The 13,681-nt window shown below is 39.1% G+C and overlaps 3 protein-coding genes across 3 annotated transcripts; 2 read left to right on the top strand and 1 right to left on the bottom strand.

Annotated features, from left to right (window-relative positions):
• Nucleotides 1-448: 448 nt before the first annotated feature.
• LOC109194069 (uncharacterized aarF domain-containing protein kinase At5g05200, chloroplastic) lies at nt 449-4,875 on the top strand. Its single transcript, XM_019344932.1, has 11 exons — nt 449-560; nt 675-795; nt 1,277-1,419; nt 2,021-2,134; nt 2,404-2,592; nt 2,728-2,883; nt 3,124-3,389; nt 3,485-3,582; nt 3,692-3,870; nt 4,121-4,237; nt 4,552-4,875. The coding sequence occupies exons 1-11, from the start codon at nt 495-497 to the stop codon at nt 4,723-4,725; spliced, it is 1,623 nt and encodes a 540-aa protein (XP_019200477.1). The 5' UTR covers nt 449-494; the 3' UTR covers nt 4,726-4,875.
• Nucleotides 4,876-5,261: 386 nt separating this feature from the next.
• LOC109194071 (thioredoxin H4-1-like) lies at nt 5,262-8,162 on the bottom strand. Its single transcript, XM_019344935.1, has 5 exons — nt 8,034-8,162; nt 7,233-7,298; nt 6,671-6,802; nt 5,909-6,031; nt 5,262-5,813 (listed from the first exon to the last, which is right to left on the bottom strand). The coding sequence occupies exons 2-5, from the start codon at nt 7,251-7,253 to the stop codon at nt 5,655-5,657; spliced, it is 435 nt and encodes a 144-aa protein (XP_019200480.1). The 5' UTR covers nt 7,254-7,298; nt 8,034-8,162; the 3' UTR covers nt 5,262-5,654.
• Nucleotides 8,163-8,810: 648 nt separating this feature from the next.
• Nucleotides 8,811-12,056, top strand: LOC109194070 (RING finger and transmembrane domain-containing protein 2-like). The gene is made up of 8 exons (XM_019344933.1): nt 8,811-9,475; nt 10,184-10,260; nt 10,376-10,544; nt 10,635-10,723; nt 10,807-10,971; nt 11,109-11,186; nt 11,406-11,509; nt 11,616-12,056. The coding sequence occupies exons 1-8, from the start codon at nt 8,980-8,982 to the stop codon at nt 11,719-11,721; spliced, it is 1,284 nt and encodes a 427-aa protein (XP_019200478.1). The 5' UTR covers nt 8,811-8,979; the 3' UTR covers nt 11,722-12,056.
• The last annotated feature ends 1,625 nt before the right edge of the window (nt 12,057-13,681 follow it).

Raw genomic sequence — 13,681 nt, 5'->3', positions numbered from 1 at the left:
CACAAGGAAACCCTCATTTTGATAAGGGTTTTGTATATAGTAGTGAATAAGGTTTGTGAGTTTTTCCCGTGATTAGGTTAATTGGTTCAATTAAGGGCTCTATTACAATGTAGTATCTGTTACTTTCTCAATCTACTAAAACACAAAGAACTAATAAAATACAAAGAACTAATAACGCCTCAACTGAAGCTTAAACTCACAACCTTCTAAATGAAAGTCTAACCCGGACATGAGCGTTCAAATCTCATGAAAAATTTATAATTAATAAATGATGAAAATCTTTTGTGCGCAAAATACACAATTAAAGAAATTAATTGATCCACTCATAATTTATCTCCTCTCTAATGATTCTTAAATAGCGATTTTGAGAGTTTATATTAGTTGAAATTTGAAATAAGTTGAAATGCTAAATATATATCCAAAAAACAAATAAAAAAATAAAAACGAGTAATGATACTATTGTCCTGGTTTTCTTAGCCCTCTGTGGAAGACGAATGGCGGGGGTTTCAGTGCTAAGAGGCGTCGCTCATGGACGTTCATCTCTTCTTCATCACTCTCAGGTATAATTCCCGCTTCTACATAGCTCAATCCTCAATCTCGGTACGCAATAGAATTCCCCGAGTGGGAGTTCATACTGTTTTTTTGTGAAATTTTATGGTTGAATTTTGGTGCAGTTTCCAACTATAAACAGATTGGATAAGCCAATGAAGCTTCAGTATCGAATTCGCCGAACTGGATTCACTGTTTTGGCCCGGTATTCGCAGACCCAGGAGATTTTCACCACTCGTCTTCAAGGTTTGTATCTTTTAAAAAAGTATTCAGCCTTGATTGTTTTTATGTGATTATTGGAGCAATTCAGCAATTATTTGGATGTTAATCATAGCTTCATAGATTATAAATGTAGTTTTATATCTGGTTCAGTATAAGTTTGAACTTTCTGCCTGTTCTTCTTCCCCCCCTTTTGTTCATCATCCACCATATGCAGCATTCATTTCTAAGGTCCAATGCTTCTGGACAGTTGGATGGGATGAATAAAATAGAATCTGTTTTAGGCTTTTAGCTACATGATTGGTTAAGTTGGCCATCAAATTATTTTGTCCAATGTGAGACTTGGGATGAAAAATGAAACCACATGATGGATAAAACAAGGAAGAACTAATTCTTACACATTTTCAAGTGAATTTTACTGTCATTTGACTGTTTTCTTTTGGACAAACCCGTGTGCAAGTATTTGGAAGAAATGTTTGTTTAACATCCTGAAAATTATTTTCTGCAGATCGTCTTGGGAACTTGCCTAAATTTGTGGAGGATATTGTTCAGACGTCCATAGATACAGGTCCACGTGGGGCTTTAAGGTTTGCTCAAGGTGTCCAAGCTGTAATTGGGGTTGGTAGTGAGTGGCTGGCCGATGTCTCAAAGGTGCCCTTGGACTCTGCTATGATTGTTAGGGGCCAATCTTCTTTGTTGATACAATTGAACTTTATTTTGTCGTATTTAGACCTTAGAAATTGGTGAATTATATCTTCCAACTCAGCTAAAAGGCTAATCTAGTAGTGAGTATCACATTATGTTATATTTAGCCTCAATACACCTCCCATGGGTAGTGCAGGGGATTCAAACTCGGGGCTTCCTTACTCTATATCACATTAATGGATGTTCTTCGACTTAACTAAAAACTTAATATTTTATATTTCTCTTCAACAGAAATGAATGGACAATGGTCTTACAGACAATGATTGCAAATTTGCAACGGATGTGACAATATATCTTTTTAATATGGTGTATTCACTTTGTTTCTGAAGGTGTACAGTCATTATATGAACAAAATGAATTTATTTGTTCACTGTAATTTCCATTATGTAAGCTCAGTTTGACCTCCCACCCCCTTCTTTGTCTCTTTCGCTTATCTTGCATTCACGTGATTCAGTTTATCTTCTGCAACTTAGTCTTTGAATGCTGATTGTAATACCTTTTTTAATAAAACAATCAAGTAATACTAATTCTCTGTATCTTCCTCTAGACTGCAAACTCATCCACTAGATTACCAACCGAGATGCAGCTTGGATTATTATCTCCCCTATATTTGAGGAAATTGTTCGAACGCATGGGTGCAACTTATATAAAATTGGGGCAGGTAAACTTGTTATTTTCTAATTCTCCTAAAGATTTCAAGTTAAACTCCGGTTTTCTTGCTTATTTACTGTAGTTTTGTCATGCAATACTGGTGGATGGCTTTAGTGCCTCCAAGACTATTTGATGATACTGAAGTAATTGTTTTCTTAATCATATCTGCATGCTTTATGTTTTTGATCCTTTTATTTTAATTGTCGTGGATGTCTCTTATATATCTTCGTCTTGTGATGATATATGACTTACAAAAATTTGACTATCTTGCAATTGCAGTTTATAGCATCTGCACCCACAATTTTCCCGCCAGAATATGTTCAAGAATTCCAGTACTGTTTTGATAGGGCTCCACCAATTCCTTATGAACAGATTCAAGCAATATTACGTGAGGAATTAGGCAGACCAATTGATACGGTTTTCGAGTATGTTGATCCTACACCAATTGCCTCTGCCTCTATAGCTCAGGTTCCGCTTTCTTTGATCCTACAACAACATGTCCTTTATAATGATGAGTGATCCTTGATAATTAAGTCCTTGCAAGTTGCAAGTGATAAATACTGAATATGATAAATGACTTGAACTTTACATTTCAATTTCCAGGTGCATGGGGCAAGGCTAAAGGGCTCCCAAGATGATGTTGTGATAAAGGTCTTGAAACCCGGGATAGAAGATATTTTAGTGGCAGATCTGAACTTTGTATACGTTGTGGCTCGCACTTTGGAGTTCTTGAGTCCTGAATTAGATCGTGCATCTCTGGTATAATGCGCATAAATACTTTAACATCTTTAGTACAATTCTTAGCTGGCAGGTTTTGGACATTTTAATTCAATCATTGGAATTGCTGACTTGCCTTGCCAAGTGCTACGAGAAATCTGCAAACTTCTTAATTGGCATCTAATCTTCTGTTTGGAAAATAAGTTCTCAATTGACTGATACTTTGTAGGGAGTCTTATGCTAATATTACATTAGGTATTTTCTTACATAATTTTTTAAAAGGTTGCGATTGTCAAAGACATAAGGGAGTCGATGCTTGAAGAAGTTGACTTCACTAAAGAAGCGGCAAATATTGAAGCGTTTAGGAGATACTTGGAAGCCATGGGTCTGACTAGGCAGGCTACAGCACCAAGAGTGTACAGGCAATGCAGCACACGACGGATCCTGACAATGGAGAGGCTTTATGGAGTTCCCCTCACTGATTTAGACTCGATAAACTCACTCGTTCCTAATCCCGAGGCCAGTCTTATAACTGCCTTAAATGTGTGGTAGGGTTCAGTCATAACTTCGATTCATTTCCCCAACTTGTGCTTTATAGTTACTTATCGTACAATATAATTCTAGTTCTCCATGTGGTTTGAAGGTTTGGAAGCTTGCTTGCTTGTGAGTCCTTCCACGCTGATGTGCATGCTGGCAACTTGTGGCTTCTTCGTGATGGACGCATTGGTTTTCTTGATTTCGGTATCTAAATCTTTCTTTCTTGGCCCTCGTTTGTGACTCACAGAACTTTTTGCAGTCTCTTTATGGCTTTATTTGATGTGGGATTACAAGATTGAGGTGTTTTACACAGGAATTGTTGGTCGTATATCTCCTAAAACGTGGGCGGCTATGGAAGTGTTTTTGACATCCATATCGACCGAAGATTATGATGCAATGGCTTCCGGCTTAATTGACATGGGCGCTACGGGCAAGGATGTGGATTCCAAGGCCTTTTCAAGAGATTTAGAGAAGATATTTTCGTCAATACAGGTACACACTAGGCTCTGAGCTTCGTTTGGGATAATTAGAGATAATGTTCAGGAAATACAGAAATGTTTCCTTAATAACAGTAAACTGAACCGAAACACAGACAAGAAAAAACTGCCGTTTTGGGAAATGAAGTGTGTAAGTAGTTGACATGCTGTCGTTTCGAGGATAATAATTTCGTTGAGAACACTATATGTATCTGGTTCCTAGCACTCTAGTGATATTAATCGATGCGTTTTCTATTATGATTTAGGAATTGGATACGGAAATCATTGTTGCAGCAGCCCGGGATACAAACACAAATGCAACCGCAGTCTCTGCCAATGTAGTTTTTGACGAGAGACAAATGAATGCTCTATTTCTCGATTTGGTAAGCTTTTCTATATCACCCTGATAACCCCCTAAAAGTTTTGTCCCGTCAACATTATATATCATCCCGCTCGGGTTGCTCTGTTGAAAGAATTCACAATCAACTGACATAGTAGTAGAGAAACTTGCTTAGGCAGACGCTAATAAATACATTATAGCACAAAGAGATGAACGGAAGACATGATCCAACTAGATCACGTTTAGAAAAAGAAATGTTCGGTTGAGTTTATGCTTTTATTTTTTTCTTCTAACCTCTCGTATCATTGCAATATTCGTATTATCTGTCACAACGCTTTATCTTTCTCGGTTGAACAGGTTCGAGTCAGCGAGTCTTACGGGCTGAGATTTCCCAGGGAGTTTGCACTCCTGATGAAACAGCTGCTGTATTTTGACAGATACACCAGATTGTTAGCTCCAAACATGAACATGCTCCGCGATCAGCGCATCAACATCACCCAGAATCGAGGACAAAGAATCATATACCAGTAAGGATGCTTAATAGAAATTATACCTTCTTCCTTCTTCCTCTTTCTTTCTGTAAATATTATAGCAGACAAAACACACCCTTTTTACAGTAAAGTCTATATATTAAATGCGATTGAAGAATTGCTTTCTCTAAAGATTATTCAGATTACAATTTGATTTCCTTTTGTTTGGGGTGACGAGGGAAACCTGTAGTTACTATCCTAAAGTGTGCACTAGATAAACTCCACCTTGTTGTCCTAGCTGACAAAAGGTCACACGGAGGTAAACTAACTTAAGTTGCCTATAAGTGACCTGTTCAAATCAAGAAAACTAATAGGTTGTTCTTGCTGGGAGTACAACTCGTAATCTTATGCTTACCACTGAGTCAACAACCTAACAAACTTGGTTGGAGTTGTCACTACAGTTTGAGTTCTTGCCCACAAAAGGCAAAATTCCATCGCTCCCATGCCCGGGCCTGACAGAACAATGGAAGGTTAAATTAACGTGTCTCGGCGTCCCATTAGATAAGAAAACAGATGCCCACAAAGAGTCTACCATGCTGGGTGTAACTAAGAGTCTGTGACTCTTAGAGTTCAATCTCGTGTCTTTGTCTACAATTTATCACCCACGACCAATTGAGATGCCCGTGCAGACACTAGATTGAATTCTTGATTCGCCGATCAGATGACGGTGCCGAAGAAAAGCTTTCATTGCTACCTGAATCTCATGCTTTCTCCCCAAGAAATGTTGTAATTAATTTCTCTAGCCAAAATACAAAAGGTATGAAAATCAAAATGTGCAAAATTTGACGAGCGACAAAACCCAGAATTTGATTTGCAACAAAATATCTGCACAATTTTCGCTTCTCCGTGTCTCTTTCTTTCTACATGATTGTTCATTATAGTATATGTAGTGTTTAGTGTTTGAATGAATCAACCAACCAAACTCTATCATCAGCTTGTGGCGGCGGCGCCCGCCGGTGTCTCCGCCATGGAGAGTATCCTCTTATCCAGCTCCTGCTTGCTGCCGCCGACCAACTTGTCCACCTGCCGCCCCTCTTTCAAGAAGAAGAACGTCGGCGTCGCTTTTATATCCCACGAAGAACTAAACTCCTGCATCCCGCACACATTATATATAGTCATATAGATATCATGTCATGCTTAACAGAATGGTATCGTTGGAGAAGAAGGTTAACTAACTAACTAACCGCTAACTTGTCAACGTCCACGGTAATAAACATCACCGTGGTATGCTTGTCGGCGAGGTCGCGGTACGCCGGTGCTGCTTGTCTGCAAGGATTGCACCACGCTGCACTGAAATTTACCAGCACCTGCATATCACACAGTTTTTCGCCCGGTTAATTATAGATGCCGGCAGCCGGAGAGAGATCAATTGATAAAAAACATTAGAGGCAACCCAATCAAGTTGATCTAATTGTTGACTTGGTAACTTTACAAGTTCGACTCCCAATTAGAGTGGTCTATTGACTGAATTGGTCAACCATGGACAACTAGACTGGTTTACTTCATCGTATCAGCTAGGATCATAAGGTCCACAACTTTATAAGTTCGACTCCAGTTAGAGCGGTCTATTGACCGAGTTAATCAGCTATGGACTGGTTTACTTCATTGTATCAGCTAGGATCACAAGGTCCACAACCTTACAAGTTCGACTCCCAATTAGAACATCCTATTAATTGAGTTGGTCTGCTATAGATAACTTAGACTGATTTATTTCATTGTACCAATTAGGATCACAAGATCTATAATCTTACAAGTTCGACTCCCAGTTAGAACGCTGATCAGCTATGAACAATCTAGACTGATTTACTCCATTTGACCTATTAAAATCACAAGGTCCACACCCTTAAATGATGACAACTGGTGACGAAAGTTTACTTCGCTCATACCCTTAAATAGTGACTGCGAATTTCTCTCGTCATAAAAAAAAAAAAATGAATTGAACTCACGCTCTGGCCATTCTTGTTTGCTTCAGAAATCAACTCTTCCCACTTCTCCATGGTCGTCACTAGGTGAACATTTCCCCCAGCAAGCTCTGCTGAACCCGTATTGCCTTCATCCTCGTTGCCCGGTCCGCATAGCTATCCACAAATTCATCTCATCAACACACATAAACATATAAACCTAAGAATGAAGAGTTAATACCATCTGAGGTCCTCCGAGTGGAGTGGTTTTGTCACGTTTAGTCCTACACTTTCAAATTCACCATCTGTGGTCCTTCAACTTTCAAATTTAACCATTCGCGGTTCAAGTTAACCACCCATGGTCCTTCAAGTTTCGAAATTTAACCAGCTATGGTCCTCTTGGAAGGACCATGGTTGGTTAAAATTTAATAGTTTAAGGACCATGGGTGGTTAACTTAGACCACGAATGGTTAAATTTGAAAGTCGAAGGACCACATATGGTCAATTTAAAAATTTAGGACTAAACGTGACAAAATCACTATATTCGGAGGGCCTCAGATGGTATTAACTCTAAGAATGAATTCAACATTCTTGTTTTGTTGTAAACCTGAGTCCAGCACTGCCCCATGGAGGACTAACAACTGAATCCTGCTTATATCACTGCACCTGTGACCTACATTCAATATTCCATCATATATATGGATTTGGGTAAGACGAGACATCGTCGTAATCTTCAAAAAAATAAAACTACACAACTACTCGAATAAAAAGATTTCATCTTTAGAACAAAACATCATGAAAACATAGAAACATTTAAGTGTATAGAACCTGGTTGTTGGTTTTTGTAAATACCCATTATCCTGAGATTCTTCACCTACCCCTCATTCCTTCCTTCCCTTGCATTATCAATCAACCAAATGAAGAAAGAAACACAACTACCCAGATAATAAAAAGTTTTCATTTTTAGAACAAAACATCATAAAAACATAGTATACTCCGAATGTAATTGTTGATATTTGGCTATTTGCAAATACCCATTATCCTGAGATTCTCCAACTACCCCTCCTTCCTTCCTACCTTCCCTTGCATTATCAACAAAATAAAGAATGAAACATAACTACCCGAATAAAAAAGTTTTGATTTTTAGAGCAAAACATCATTAAAACATAGAAACAATGAATCTGTTACCAGTATTTGCAAATATTCATATCCCAAAACTCTCCACCTACCCCCTCCTTTCCCCACCCACCTCATTAATTTCTCGTTCCCAGCACAGATTCTGAGAATCATAATTGGAATCCATTCCCAGAAACATTAAAACATAGACAATGAAGGAATCTTGGTAGCAGAAAATTATAAGAATCTGGAAAAAAAAAATGAAAAAGCGAAGAGAGATGGTGCGGTTTACCTGAGCGTCATGCGAAGCGGAAGTAAAAGTTTTTACTGATCCAACATTTTTCGGCAAAAAAGATGGTGCAAAAACACATACACATATACCAATTTTTTCCGGAGAATGTAAGGACTATGGAGACTTGTTTTTCTTACCCTCCCAACTCATTATTAGACTAACACAAGCCCATCAATTTTTTTTTTTTAATTTTTGTTACGGGTTTTTCTCATCACTTAAAAGAAGAAAAAGAAATAAATTCCATGAATTTGATAAAAAGTATATTAATAACATAATAAGATAGTAAGAGGTGTAAAATTTTCATTAGATTTTGATTTTACTTTTTTGGATGTAAATAACAAAGATTCAATAGCTCAACAGTGTCAAATATCTATAAGAGATCTGTTTACTTTGGGCATAGCCTTACATTGCGGTTGCCGAGGTTCAAACCATTATCTCTTCTCTTAATACTATCTATTGAACCAGTGAGGTAAGCCCGTACGAACAGAAAAATCCGATACTTGATGATGTGCATTACAACACTGGGTAAACTAGTTACTATATAATAGCCTACAAATTATAAGAAGGTAAACTCAAACTCAAAAGATCATGTACAACGAATTAGACCAAAAAAATATTGTAAAGTATTTATTGATTAAGAATCAAATCCATGATTTTCATGAAATTCAATTTTTACCAATTTAGCTACCTTTTCGGACAAATAAATTCTTTTTGTTATTTATAGAAAAAAAAACTGTATTTAATTAGGGAGTACTTTACTATACTGTACTTGTAATTATTAGTTTATTATCTCAACTGCTCAGAGAGCTCTCTATCTCTCAACGATTGACTTTTTCATTCATCTGTCTTCTTCTTTGAGCATTTCATTCTGTAAAATCGTTCTTCATTTCCAAGATACAATCTTTAGGGAAAAAATCAGCAAGTTGTAGGGTTTCGAGTTTCTTTAATGGAAGTAGCAAATGGGTCAGGGTCGGAATCGTCGTCTTCTGCGGTTCCGTTTCCCAGTAGCTCTGCTACGTTGACCCCACTTCGATTCCTTCGATCCCCGGTATCTTCCATACTGGAGTATTCCGGGTTTCTGCGGGTCAGGCCCGAGAGCCCGGAGAGTGTGGGTCTCATGGCGGATGGGGCTGCGGAGCCTGGGAGTAGTGGGAGTGGGGAGGTTTCGATAAGGATAATTGGAGCTGGGGAGCAGGACCGCGTTGGGGTTGAGGCGGAGGAGGAGGATGAGGAGGCGGCGATGGATGGTGGGGTTGAGGACAGAGGCGTAGGTGGCGCCGCCGTGGTCTCTGATGATTCCGGCGGCGACGGCGGAGGTGGTGGTGGTGGTAGGGGTTCTTCTTACCAGAGATATGATATACAGCGGATTGCCAGGTGGATTGAGCAAGTTCTTCCCTTTTCTTTGCTCCTTTTGGTTGTCTTCATCCGCCAGCACTTGCAAGGTATAATTCTTGATTATTTTGTCTTTTTATAATATGAATATGAATAGCCTCTGAGGATTAGAATCAAATGAGACCTGTGAGAACTGCAAACAACCTATGTGCACATTTGGTATTGTTTGATTGTGCATTCGCGGATAACTAACTAATTGTGCACCTTGAAACTATTATCCAAATACCCTAAAAAAATGAGGGGTCATTTTTGTAATTACGATTGTGTATCTTGTAATGCCTGATTGTGTATTTGTGGATTACTGATTGTGCACCGGGAAACTACTATCCAAACACATTGATTCAAGTATTTCTCTAAAAAACGCGGTGGCATTTTTGTAATTGTGCATCTTGTAATGTTTGATTGTGAATAAGTATTTGATAATCTGTAATGATCGTAGATTGGATTGATAATCATGTTGACTGATAGGCAGTGAGCTTTGATTTTGTGTTTATATGAAGGGAAGCACTGGTTCTTGTTCTGCTTCCAAGTGTAAAAGTTAAAGTTTTTAAGAGCTTGAACTTGATTGCTAGCAAGCATAACGTAATATGTAGAGAACTGGAAATATCTGCTTTAAGTGTTTTAAATTTGATACTCTTTAATGGGTTCTAAATTCGTAAATGATGACACCGTTATTCACCAGTAAATTGTAATATGTAAACTAGTTCTTGAAATCCCTCCTCTTTTGCCTTTTCCCCCGGTCCTACGTGGGATTTCAGGTTTCTTTGTTGCAATTTGGATCACTGCTTTCATGTTCAAGTCAAATGACATTCTTCGGAAGCAAACAGCTCTTAAGGTGCCATTTTTGTAACTTTCTTTAGTATAAAATGCTATGTAAAATTATATATTTGTGTCTTGTCAAGAAGATTTTAAAATGAAGGAATCCTGTCCTAATGGATAGTCTTATGCAGGGAGAGAGAAAGATACATGTCCTTCTTGGTTATTTTCTGGCCTTCACTGTTCATGTAGTTGTAGTCTACTGGTGGTATAGAAACGATGATCTTTTCTACCCATTATTCATGGTTCCTCCAAAGGCTATCCCGCCCTTCTGGCATGCCATTTCCATCATTCTCGTAAATGGTATCATCTCCTACCTGCTTTCTATGCCTTATCTCTCGTAAATGCAACACAATTATTTTTTCTGAATTTTTTTAAAAAATTTTTTTCCAGACACAATGGTACGACAGGTCGCAATGGCTTTGAAGTTGTTGTTGTTAATGTATTACAAAAACGGCAGGGGCCAGAACTTCCGGAGACAGGTAAACCTTATAATCATATTCTACAGAATTAAGTTAGAATCAGTATTCTATTTTCGGGATTCTCATTTTAATTGAATTCTCAGGGCCAAATGCTGACTCTGGTCGAGTACACCTTGCTGCTATACCGAGCAATGTTACCAACTCCGGTCTGGTATAGATTCTTCTTGAACAAAGATTACGGAAGCCTTTTTTCGTCACTGATAACAGGGTTGTACTTAACGTTCAAGCTTACGTCAATAGTCGAGAAAGTATGTTATTCTTAGTCGTTTCTGTGTCCCTGTCCTTTTTTCATCTCGTTTTAGAGACTATGCAAGTTCCTCTTTCAAGACGTCTTTTGTATGACCCTTCTCCGCTAATCTCTCCCTCATCATGTGTCGTGTTTCAGGTCCAGTCTTTCTTTGCTGCTATTAAGGCATTATCCAGAAAAGAAGTACACTATGGATCTTATGCAACGACTGAACAGGTACCGTGTTGGTTCGGATTAAAAATTGGAAATAAACAGCAGCCTTAAAGGCTTGGGCCAGAGTCACTCAACTGGGCTATAATGCACATGGGCCAAATCACACTAAAAGATTGAATCCAACCAATTAGCTAGTCTAACCCATAGCCTTATAAACTCATATGTTCTCTCTTATTTTATCAATGTGGACTCTTAACTAGAATTTCTGATTATTCACCGCAGGTAAATGCAGCTGGTGATCTCTGTGCCATTTGCCAGGAGAAGATGCACGCACCGATTATATTGTGTTGTAACCACATCTTCTGTGAAGACTGTGTCTCAGAATGGTTAGTTTCTTTGGTTACATCGTTTCAAAGCTCAAAAGTCTTGTCAGTGAGCTTCTTCGGTTTTTCCTCCCATATATCCGTATGTAACGGTAACCCTTTTTCCCAGGTTCGAAAGAGAAAGAACGTGCCCCTTGTGCAGAGCCTTGGTTAGACCTGCTGATTTACGATCATTTGGAGATGGATCCACAGGCCTTTTCTTCCAATTATTTTGAGCATTCGTTCTTGCCCCCAAAGCAAACTAACTTCTCTCTGCACCCGTGGGTTTTTCCTCCTAACTTTTCATTTTGTAGATTTATAGCGTTTCTGGTTCCTACAAGGAAAAGCTACTCCATAAATGTAATTTTTCGGGTTGCTGAGAGCTTAGTGCTGCCATGGAAGCGTGAAACTGTTCTTGTAATGCGATATCATTTTCGCAAAATCTTACTGTAGGGTTTTAATCTGATTTTCATTCTCCCCTCCCAGAGACCATCATTTTGATGACAAAACAAGTTGTATATACTATATATATGCACCTAGTAAAATGTAAAGTGAGAATTCTTACTGCTCACCTTTTGTGTTCCCCTCCCCACAATTTGCTAGGCCAGTTTGCTTTAGAGCATGTGCCAAGAAGATGGGCAAACCCCCCACCCCCCTCCCCCACCACTTTTTTGCCCATATTTATACTGTCTATGGAGTGGTTGCCAGGGATCTGATTGTTAGTGTCCTTCTTTTAAAGGGCAAAAGTAGGTTGGCAAAAAATGGTTGCCCCAACAAGGGCAAGCATTTCTTGATCCTGAATGCCACCACCGCCTCTGCCCTGGAGCTTTGGTGGGGTGCCCATAATAAGGTCAATTTTATAACTTTTCCTGTAAGAATCAAACCTTGCACCATGTGACTGTTGGCAAAGTAAAAGTATTAATTTTTTAAAATTGGTCGATCAGTTGAATTATGTCGGGAACAAAAATAAGCATTTCTTTTGTCCACAAAAAGCAAAATTTCTTGTTCTAGGGTTCCCACACTCCTGTTCAACAGGAAAATGGAGGGAAATCACGACAATTCAGTAACTTATTAGGTGGAAGCACCAGAATAAGCATTTCATTTGCTCACATAAGGCAAAATTCCCTCGTGCCAAGACCCCACAACCCGGCTCAATAGGATAGTGCAGGGGTAAATCATAGTGACTGAGCGGCCTATTAGGTAGGAGGATCAGTGCCTAGTGCCTATAAAAAAAATCCACCACATTGGGTGAAACTCTCACATTGAGACTGTCAAGGCTGAAGTAAAAGTGTCAACTTTTTAAAGTTGGCCAATCAGTTGAATTGTGTCGGGAACAAAAACAAACGTTTCTTTCGTACATAAAAGACGAAATTCCCTCGTCCCAGGGTTCCCACGCCCTTGCTCAACAGGATAGTAGAGGGGTAAATCACGACGACTCAGCCGCTTATTAGGTGGGAGCATCAGGACAAGTATTTCTTTTGCTCACAAAAGACAAAATTCCCTCGTGCCAAGACCCCACAACCTGGCTCGATAGGATAGTGGAGGGGTAAATCATAATGACTCAGCGACCTATTAGATAGGAGGATCAGTCATTTATAAAAAAACCCACCACATTGGGTGAAACTCTCACATTGAGACTGTCAAGGCTCAATCCGTATCCTCTGCTCATAATTTATCACCTAAGAACCAACTGAGCTAGCCGTGCAACCAACAAAACCAGCATTTCTTGTGGGAATGGAAGGGGATACTGAACCAACATTCTAATGCAATGGAGAATTCCTTGAACTGAGAATACAGGATAGTGTAGCAATGTGCAAGTGTGATGATTGAAATGGCAGGCACATATGAGAGAGTGGGAAATGGCAACCTGGATGAGCAGACTGCAGAAACACAAGATAGTGGAAACAGCCATGGTGCTCTCTGTCCTCTGACACCACAGCCCATAGGCACACAATCAAAGGGAAGCCTTTCAATGGGGGATTGGATTTTGGGGCTCTGAAAACAACTTCTGATGGGATGAACATGATTCCTCCTCATTTTTGTTTTGGCCCAAAGGTTTATCACACTAATGCTTCATTGGCCCCATTACAGCTCACCCATCTCTTCCCACTCTTAGAGCATCCACAATGCTTGGGGAGAATTGTGAGATAATGTAAGAGTGATTAGGAGAGAGAATGTGGGAAGGGAGGAAAAAAA

The sequence above is a fragment of the Ipomoea nil genome, unplaced genomic scaffold, assembly GCF_001879475.1.
Source record: "Ipomoea nil cultivar Tokyo-kokei standard unplaced genomic scaffold, Asagao_1.1 scaffold1932, whole genome shotgun sequence".
In the NCBI taxonomy this organism is placed as follows: Eukaryota; Viridiplantae; Streptophyta; class Magnoliopsida; order Solanales; family Convolvulaceae; genus Ipomoea; species Ipomoea nil.
Note: the sequence above shows the minus strand (reverse complement) of the source record. Positions and strands in the feature narration are given on the sequence as shown.

What these genes read in the sequence shown, in the direction of transcription:
- LOC109194069 (XM_019344932.1), top strand. Translation starts at nt 495, where the DNA reads ATGGCGGGGGTTTCAGTGCTAAGAGGCGTCGCTCATGGACGTTCATCT. An exon ending in CTTATATAAAATTGGGGCAG is followed by an intron (nt 2,135 to 2,403) that starts GTAAACTTGTTA and finishes TTGCAATTGCAG; the next exon opens with TTTATAGCATCTGCACCCAC. An exon ending in AGATATTTTCGTCAATACAG is followed by an intron (nt 3,871 to 4,120) that starts GTACACACTAGG and finishes ATTATGATTTAG; the next exon opens with GAATTGGATACGGAAATCAT.
- LOC109194071 (XM_019344935.1), bottom strand. Translation starts at nt 7,253, where the DNA reads ATGGGGCAGTGCTGGACTCAG. An exon ending in TGGGGCAGTGCTGGACTCAG is followed by an intron (nt 6,803 to 7,232) that starts GTTTACAACAAA and finishes ATTTGTGGATAG; the next exon opens with CTATGCGGACCGGGCAACGA. An exon ending in TGGACGTTGACAAGTTAGCG is followed by an intron (nt 5,814 to 5,908) that starts GTTAGTTAGTTA and finishes TGCGGGATGCAG; the next exon opens with GAGTTTAGTTCTTCGTGGGA.
- LOC109194070 (XM_019344933.1), top strand. Translation starts at nt 8,980, where the DNA reads ATGGAAGTAGCAAATGGGTCAGGGTCGGAATCGTCGTCTTCTGCGGTT. An exon ending in CATCCGCCAGCACTTGCAAG is followed by an intron (nt 9,476 to 10,183) that starts GTATAATTCTTG and finishes GTGGGATTTCAG; the next exon opens with GTTTCTTTGTTGCAATTTGG. An exon ending in GAAGACTGTGTCTCAGAATG is followed by an intron (nt 11,510 to 11,615) that starts GTTAGTTTCTTT and finishes CCTTTTTCCCAG; the next exon opens with GTTCGAAAGAGAAAGAACGT.